The 8,197-nt window shown below is 43.9% G+C and overlaps 1 protein-coding gene across 3 annotated transcripts in view; it reads right to left on the reverse strand.

Moving 5' to 3' along the window:
• LOC147442597 (uncharacterized) overlaps positions 1–7,095 on the reverse strand; it is a 104,402-nt gene extending 97,307 nt beyond the window's left edge. The window contains exon 1 of one of the 3 annotated variants that reach the window (XM_086528737.1): positions 6,944–7,095. In XM_086528737.1, the coding sequence (XP_086384863.1) occupies positions 6,944–6,993 (50 nt within the window). In that variant the 5' untranslated portion in view covers positions 6,994–7,095. The remainder of the gene's footprint in view (positions 1–6,943) is intronic. The other 2 variants (XM_086528738.1, XM_086528736.1) reach the window with 2 other exon arrangements.
• Between the last annotated feature and the right edge of the window lie 1,102 nt (positions 7,096–8,197).

An 8,197-nucleotide genomic window follows, 5' to 3' on the forward strand; every position in this document is an offset into this window, starting at 1 on the left:
TCTATTGGCACTTCTTTTACGACAAGGAATTGTTTTTACACTCAGTTCGGGACCTTCACGCAGTATCTTCACCCTCTATCGGCGGAGTACAGCAGTTTGCTACACTTCTCATGACGGCACTTTACCATGGAGATTTCTTGGTGGTTGACACCCAAACTACTGCTACACTTGCAGAGTTCGCCGGAGTATTGTCCTTCAGTGGACATCGCAGCAGACATCTTCATCGTTTGCCTCACATCTTCGGCTTCATGCGGTTTGTTCAGCATCAAATGCTGACAGGGAGTGTTAGACTTACACCACTCTGCTACTTCACATAGGTCTAGGGCATACTTGTACGGCTAGTGTGCCTCCAGGTTGGCCACCCTTGCGTATAGGCTGCATTGTTCGTCCGCCCACTTCTGGTCCCGGCCGCCCACCTTGTCCGGGTGCCCTCATATATTTCCATATATCTTTTCTTGTTGGGTCATGGGTGATGGGCATCAACAGTGGCGTCGTATTCACGGCTGAAAATCTGCTAAAGCACTCTCTTGCTACTAGCGCTGGCTTTTTCTTCCTCCTAGAAGTGAGAGAGAATCTGTCTTTATAGCCCTTGGCAGCCGGCGGGAATAAGGGCAGCCTCGCCTGCAGGAATAGGGGAGGGAGAGGGGCACCAGCGAGAGGGAGAAAGAGATCGTTGGTGCTCAGCCAAAAAGAGAGAGAAAAAGATGGTGAGCTGCCAAGAAAGGGAGCGCTGGATTTTTTAATGGGTTTTTTAACTGATGGCTGCCCATTTATTAAGTGGGCGGCTGGTCTTTTTTTTTAAATGGTCTGAACCTATTAAAAACTCAATAGAACCTTATAAGCTGAAAACAATGCTTACACAACGCTGTCCCGAGTGTACCAGATGTCAACGAGACCATGTAGGCGGGTACCATAGTAAAGAAGTGCCTACGAAGATCAAATCCATCACAACAAGCTGCTGTTTGTCTCTGTTTTCAGCCAATAAACGACGAGGACGGGGCTGATTTACGAGAAGGAACCCGAGAGCACGCCTCTTTTGTGTGTAGGATTTGAAGAGAGGATTCTCTGCAACGAGAACTCTTCCGGGGAATTGCTTTTCGAGAACCAAATTGTGTTTCAAGCGTCAATTTCCAAGGTAACGTCTTTCATGTTATGATCTCTGAGTGTTTGTTTTCGTGAGGGAGTAGGAGCAGAAGAAGGCATAAGCCTTTGCAGGAGGAAAAGCGCTTTGAAGAACTAGAGCCGGATCAGCCCAAGGGTTTTCGTGCCCGAGTATGGGAAGTAGATTCACGAATCTGAGAGCGCTAGACTCTCGAGTCAGAATCCGAAAGTTGACTTCCAAGGAAGGACTTCGCGTCCAGGAAAGCAGAGTTGTTCTACAGGCAGAGGACTCTGGGAACAAAGTCGGAAAAGAGTTGCAAGGATGCCATGCCCTAAGTATGCCATCTGGGAGGCGAGATCCAGAGGCGAGAACCTTGGTTCTCGAGGATTCAGAATAAGGAACGGAAGTTCCTTGGAATAGGGTTTCGGCCTAGGAATAGGAAGCTTCCAGGAACCATCGAGTCTGATTATAGAACGAACGTGGTAATACGTTCGGTTCAAGTGCTTGTATAGACTTCTCCCCAGTAATAAAGATACTTTTACGGGAGGGACCAGCCCATCTTCTAGTCCCCATTACTATGTCGATCTTCTCACTCTCTATCTCTCTCGCTCTCTCTATTTCTCTCTATATCCTCTAGCTTCAGTATTAAGTGATAAATTCTATTTATCAGAGTATATTTTATATTGTTATGCGCTCCTGTTTGTGACACCTCGAACGCTGTCCCCAACGGGGGGGTGCTACCGGATAGTGGCTATGGTCAGGTGGTTCGTCTGATGCGTGTCCATAGGCGGTCCCTGTAACTGGGCGATCCTCCTTCAAGTATGTTTCAACTTGTGTTCCTCGGCTTGATCTACATATACTTTGGATAGTGAGGATCCTTGGAATAGATGAGAAGATTATCCATGAGCATGTTGACCTCTGCTTCACGAGCCTACTCCACGTCAAGACGTGTTGAGTGTTGAGCCTTAGATTGATCTTGGGATGCCTCTTCCCTCAATGTCAACCCACTCTTCAACTTTCTGCCACTTCGACTTACACTTCTTCATACGAATTGGGAGGTGTTGCTTTCATGATAGTTGCTACAATTCTAACTTCTGGATTGGATTATAAGAACAATTTACTTGTACCTGGATACCACTGAAACCAATTGGCCACTTGAACAGGCCGTAGAAACACTGCAACACCACCAAACTAAACTACGAACTTAAAATAGAACTTGAAAGTACAACTTACTCAACACACACACTAACAAAGATCCCTCTTAGAAGCACACACGCCCAAATCAGGCGCCCCGGGCGGTATTTCTTTACTATTGATAGCAATCTTGTATACAACCGTCTTGTGACATCACTAACAAAAAATATGAGCTACAACTCATGCCCTATCCATTTTATTTTATTTTGCATGAAAAGGATACTTCCATTAGTTTTCTAGAACTGCCTAGTGGGCTACAACTCCCCTAGCAGGAGAGTACAATGCACACGGGCGACGAATCATACTCCTCCTAGCTTATAGGCTCTTCGCCATAGGGAGTGCCCATGCGCATGTCGTCCATGTAGCCTAGCCCACTTAGCCTTGTTAAGGTTGTAGGATCTTTGTCTGGACACTACTCCCCCCTTGGAGAAGAGTTTTCATCCTCGAAAACATCGAAAACAAAAGTAAAAAATCTCTTCCTAAGTATACTATTGTTTTCCCAAGTGGAACGTTCCTCAAGTCTATCTTTCCACTTAACGGGGACTTGCTAGCGAACATAATTTCTTGTTCGTGATCCAAAACCTTCTCTGGCTCACAAGGTTGAGCGGGTGGCTCAATTATATCAACCAGAATATCCGAATCAATAACATTGTCTGCCTGTCCTAACCGCTTGTGTAAACGGCTAACATGAAAAACAAGATGAATTTGGTAATGTGCTAGTAACTCTATAAGCATGCTCACCAATCTTCTAAAGAATCTGAAACAAACCACAATACCTTGGTGAAAGCTTAGGTGTAAGGCCAAGTTTTAGACTTTTTGAATGCTCTGGAACCTTCAAAAATACACTCTCTCTCTCTCTCTCTGAAGGAGACCTATCGGCATTTCTCATGTACAAACTTTTGTAATGGTCTTGAGCCGGCTTAACATTGCTATGAGCAATCTATATCATATCGAAATGTTCTTTTAAGAAATCCTTGGCCAGGTGTATGCGTTCACTGGCTAAACCTACGGTAACTGGGACCGAGGTTGATAACCATACATAAGCATAAATTTAAATCCTGTAAAAACATGCTTTGCACTATTGTAAGCAAATTTCAAAATAGGCAAATGGTCTTCCCAATTTGCTTGGTTCTCACTAAAATAGACTCGTCGCATAGCTTTTAGTACATAATTTACGCACTCAATCTCTCCATCTGTTTGAGGATGATCAACTGTACTTGAATTCAGAGCAGTTACGAGCTTACGCAATATTGCTCTCTAAAAATGGCCATCAATATATCTCTATCACTAGCAATATTAGACGGAAGGCCATATAGCTTGTATACGTTCTCCACAAATAACCTTGCCAATTCTAAAAATTGCCATCAATATATCTCTATCGCTAACAATATTAGAGAGAAGGCCATAAAGCTTTTTAAAAAAATATTCACCACCTATATAGTGCAAGGACACTCTAAAGAGAAGAAAACTCTAAAGGGAAATAAGCAAAGATAAGTACAAATTTACCCAAATAAGATCGTAGGTGTTAAGAGTTTTAGATCTTTCTTGATGGTGGCTCCAATATCTCCCAGAAGAAAATTAGGGAACGTGGGCGGTTGTGCCCAATCGTACTTGAGATAGACATACCTTCGGCGGCTATGCCCAATCGTACCTGAGGTAGACGTACCTTCTCGATGATGCACTACACAGTACTACTCACCCAGTAGGCTAGCAGGGCCCCTATGCCTAGGGTTTCTTGGGTCAAAGTCTCTAGTGTTATACAGTTTTCCTACTAAATGTAGGCAATATGTCACTTTCAGTGACTGTTACACATTTATTAAGAGGTTGGCTATTAATATGGGTTGTGGGGTTTTTGGAAACGAGTAGGGTAAATTTGGTATGCACCTACATATGCAGCCCCCTCCCCTTGTAGTTTTGGCATATCAATGATTAGCAGAGCAGATTGTTTGGGGCACTCTCTCCAGCGTTCTCTCTCTCTACATTTTTGTGGTGTTGTCCACCTCTCTAGCATTTTTGCCTCATCAACGTTTCTCTTTCAACAGCAATTTTGGCCAATGATCTCACACTCTCTCTAGCGCTTCCTCTCTTCTTAGATTTCCCCCCCGTACTGCAGATTGTGTTGCATATCGGCTACCCGTGCCCATTCAGTGGGCGGTTCGTAACTGATGGACATTTCTGAGGAGATCTCTCGATAGACCCGAGATCCATTGGCCACCCGATCCCAAGAGGAGGTTTGCTCACGATCGCAGATGAGATCATCACCCAATTCACCCTTTTCCGTTGCACCTTTGACATGGTATCAAAGCCACGGCGTGCTCTTGACTCGGATCGATAATTTATGCGAGTATTTGGTGCTGAAATTTCGCGAAGAAAAAACAACTTGTTGTTTTTCACCCGTTTGTTGGGGCTCATTTTAGTTATAGCGGGTTGATTTTATGGATTTCTTTTATCCACCATATGCTAGCCTCCTCACCTGTCCAAGTTCTCTCATACAATGGAGAAGGGTGATGACTCTAATTTGAACTCGGTCCATGATGCAGTACAACGGGAGGAGATTCTGGATGGAGCATATGTCCACGAGGAGCGATTTAACCTAGTTCTACTCCGGCGTATTGATGAACCAATCAAGATACCTACCCTTCTTGCCTTTCCCTCAGACCAGCAATTGAATGGCGAGAACTATAGTATTTGGAAAAATGACCATGATGGCAGTCTTTGACTCTTACGAGCTTGGACGTTTTGTCAACAGTAACTTTCAAGATCCAGAGGATCTAGTGGGAGTAAAGCTATGGGAGCGTATCAAAGCTCGAATCCAATCATTAATCATCCTCAATAGTACACCATTGGTCATCAGTCACATCCGATTGATGAAGGACACGAAGAAGACTTGTGATCAGCTTTTATCTTTATATGATAGCGTTTCTTTGATAAAGCAGTTGAGGACCTTGGATGCCAAGCAATCGTCCATGAGGGATCACACCAACAAGATGCAAGAACTCCAATAGGAGATACTTCCTTCTTTGCAGCAAAGGGACTTGGCAAGTGATGTAAAGGCTTTTCCAACAAACTCATCAACAACAACCAAATGGAGACTTTCAAACTTTTTTTTCACTCACAATTGTAAGTGGGTTCGGTCGTCGAGATTTTCACACTTAATCGTGAGAACCCAGAGCATGACAAAAAATATCATGAATAGTGTTATATTACATCATCCCAATAAGGCTATGGTGTCATAGTAGAAATTCCAATGTAAAGATTACATTCACAAAATATGGCAAAAGCAACGTGCAAGGCTCTCAAACAAATGCAAGTGAAGGAAACCTTGTAGAAGATAAGGGATCCACTAAAGCCAAAGCTGTGCTTTCCTCATGCGTCCACACACACACACGCACACGTAGACCTGTTTCAGAGAGAGGTCAGTTGAGTTGAGCGCTTTTAAGGCACGCATACACCCTATCTGATGTGCCGAGGGGCTTTGTCTTGGCCGTCTCGCTCCTATGGGTTGACCAACTATTTGATAGCTCTTAAGGATGTGTTGATCAAGCTAAATCAAAAGCAGATGAATCACCTCAACGTAGGCAAGGACATGGGACTCGAGTAGCATCTTGGCTAGCATCCTCTGCGACTACATCTCGACATCCACCCTCCTTAGCATTGGTGCAGATGTTAGTCAAAGAGAGAAGAGAGACATGGGACTCCAACAGCATCTTGGCTAGCATCCTATGCAACTACATCTCGACATCCACCCTCCTTAGCATCGGTGATTGTGCAGCCTGTGGAGACTCGAGAATGTGTGTGTGTGTGTGTGTGTGTGTGTGTGTGTGTGTGTGTAAATAGAGAGAGAGAGAGAGAGAGAGAGAGAGAGAGAGCGCCAAACATTGCTGTCCACTCCATTTTCCTCCCCATAGACTGCTCCTCCACTTGACAATCCACATGTCGCTCTACATTTGCCTATCTTTGATTAAAGTGCTGGCATCTTCAACATCTACTCAAGATTCTCCCTTCCTCGGATTTTCTCACAATCATGCATGCATATTTGCATGTCTTGGTAATGAGTATCTCTTTCAACCAATTAAAAAATTGTGTATGTTAAAAAAATAACCTCCCATTTTTCACTAGCAAAAAAGGGGAGGCATCGCTAAGGCCTCACCCCTTTGGGGCAAGCCAACAAATGGAGAGAGAATGTGGACAAGCCCTGAGGGTAATTTCTGATACTAGAGGATACAAGGTTCACAAACTCTGGCTGGGGGGTGAAAAAAGGGGTGCAATTCTTTATAAATACCCGACGACCCAATATTGGGGGAAAAGGGTAGCTCGACAAAAAAAGGGGCAGTGGCGGGTGGCCATACTGGATAAAATTTAGTGGTTAGCAGAGCCTCACAAGGAAGGCACAACCATAAAGAAGCCCTCTCTTACTAGATATAGACGGGATCGCCTTATGGTTGAACCAGCTCGGTGACCAGTTACCATCACCAACAAAACTGAGAAGAAGCCCCTCATCACCTATCTCATGAGAGTAATCTTGTTAAGAGCCATGCAAGTAAATGGTGGACGACAGTGCCTTGGTTCCCAAGAGCGTAGAAAAAAGATGGAGTTCAGGTTAAGGATCTAAAAACAGTTTTCGCAGCAATGGAAAGAGCAAATTACCTGGATTCGTCGGAGACTGTGTAAACGGGGACGGAGGTGGCAGCAGACATGAAAGTGCTAAAGCCGGAGATTCGACGTTGGCTGTCAAATGAAATTTCTATTTGAGTTTAATCCTTCACTTAAAATTAGTATTCCTTCAACCTTGATCTCTCTATCTTCTCTTCTCTTATATAGTAAACAATGGTAAGTCACCCAAAAATAGCCGGGAGCTTATCTCTCTACCTCTCCCCCTCGTTACTTTAATGTACAAATCTATATCAATATCAATATAAGATATGGCTAAAGTTCCGAGCAAGGAGGAAGACATGTGGCAAGATCTCGGTTTCTCGCCTTGTCATCAAAAAGTTGCTCAGTTGTATCAAACTTTTAAAGACTCAAAAAGAGCCATTGTGTTGGATTTATTGCTTCATTAAATAGACCGAAGGGTATGTCAAGACATGCACAACCTCCGAATTCAAGGAGTAACGACATCTTTATAAATGTATAGACTCTCTCTCTCTCTCTCTCTCTCTCTCTCTCTCTCTCCCCCCCCCCCCCCCCGCGGGCCCATGTGAGCATGACCTCGATGCCCTAGCTAGCCTGTATAGTAGGATGCAGGGCAACCCATCACTTTCTCATTGCTACTCTTCTACCTGTTTCTCTTCCCTAATTGGTCACATGTGAGATTAGCAATACACACATATGCCATGTGTTGACGCCTAGCTCAGGCAGATGCTAAAAGTTAAGTGTCTCTAGCAATGGCAGATCTTGAGAGCACAAGAGGTTGAGGCAAACACAAACTGGATGTTCTACATGTTGAGTTATGGCAACATACAGGAGGGCCACGATGAAGTGGCAACAAGTTAGCAAAGGCACGGGTTAAGGGGAATCACATCTAAGCTTATTCGTGCTCTTCTTTATCACATCAACAGGTAAGGGATAAAGCTGCAAAGCCTATCGCTTAGATGTGGAAGGTTTTGAAGGACCCCTAATGATACTAGAATAACATTCATGCTATGACAAGCATAAGTTGGTGACAAGTTAGTAAGCAAGGAGAGCCCACAAAGTGGCATGCGCAATTGATAATGAGCCAGCAAAGTGGCATGTGCAATTGATAATGAGTTGCCAAGTGTAATGGAAATGGCCTATGAACTTTGAGAATAGAGGAATTAAGAGAATTAGAGTGAGCATTTTTGTGAGATTACTTTAAGATCATAGAGGGTGAACTTAATTGATGGTAGCAACATAAACATAGTACTTAATTAACTTGGCATG

This window comes from Adiantum capillus-veneris, chromosome 14 (genome assembly GCF_014529385.1).
Source record: "Adiantum capillus-veneris isolate H3 chromosome 14, ASM1452938v2, whole genome shotgun sequence".
NCBI classification, from domain to species: domain Eukaryota; kingdom Viridiplantae; phylum Streptophyta; class Polypodiopsida; order Polypodiales; family Pteridaceae; genus Adiantum; species Adiantum capillus-veneris.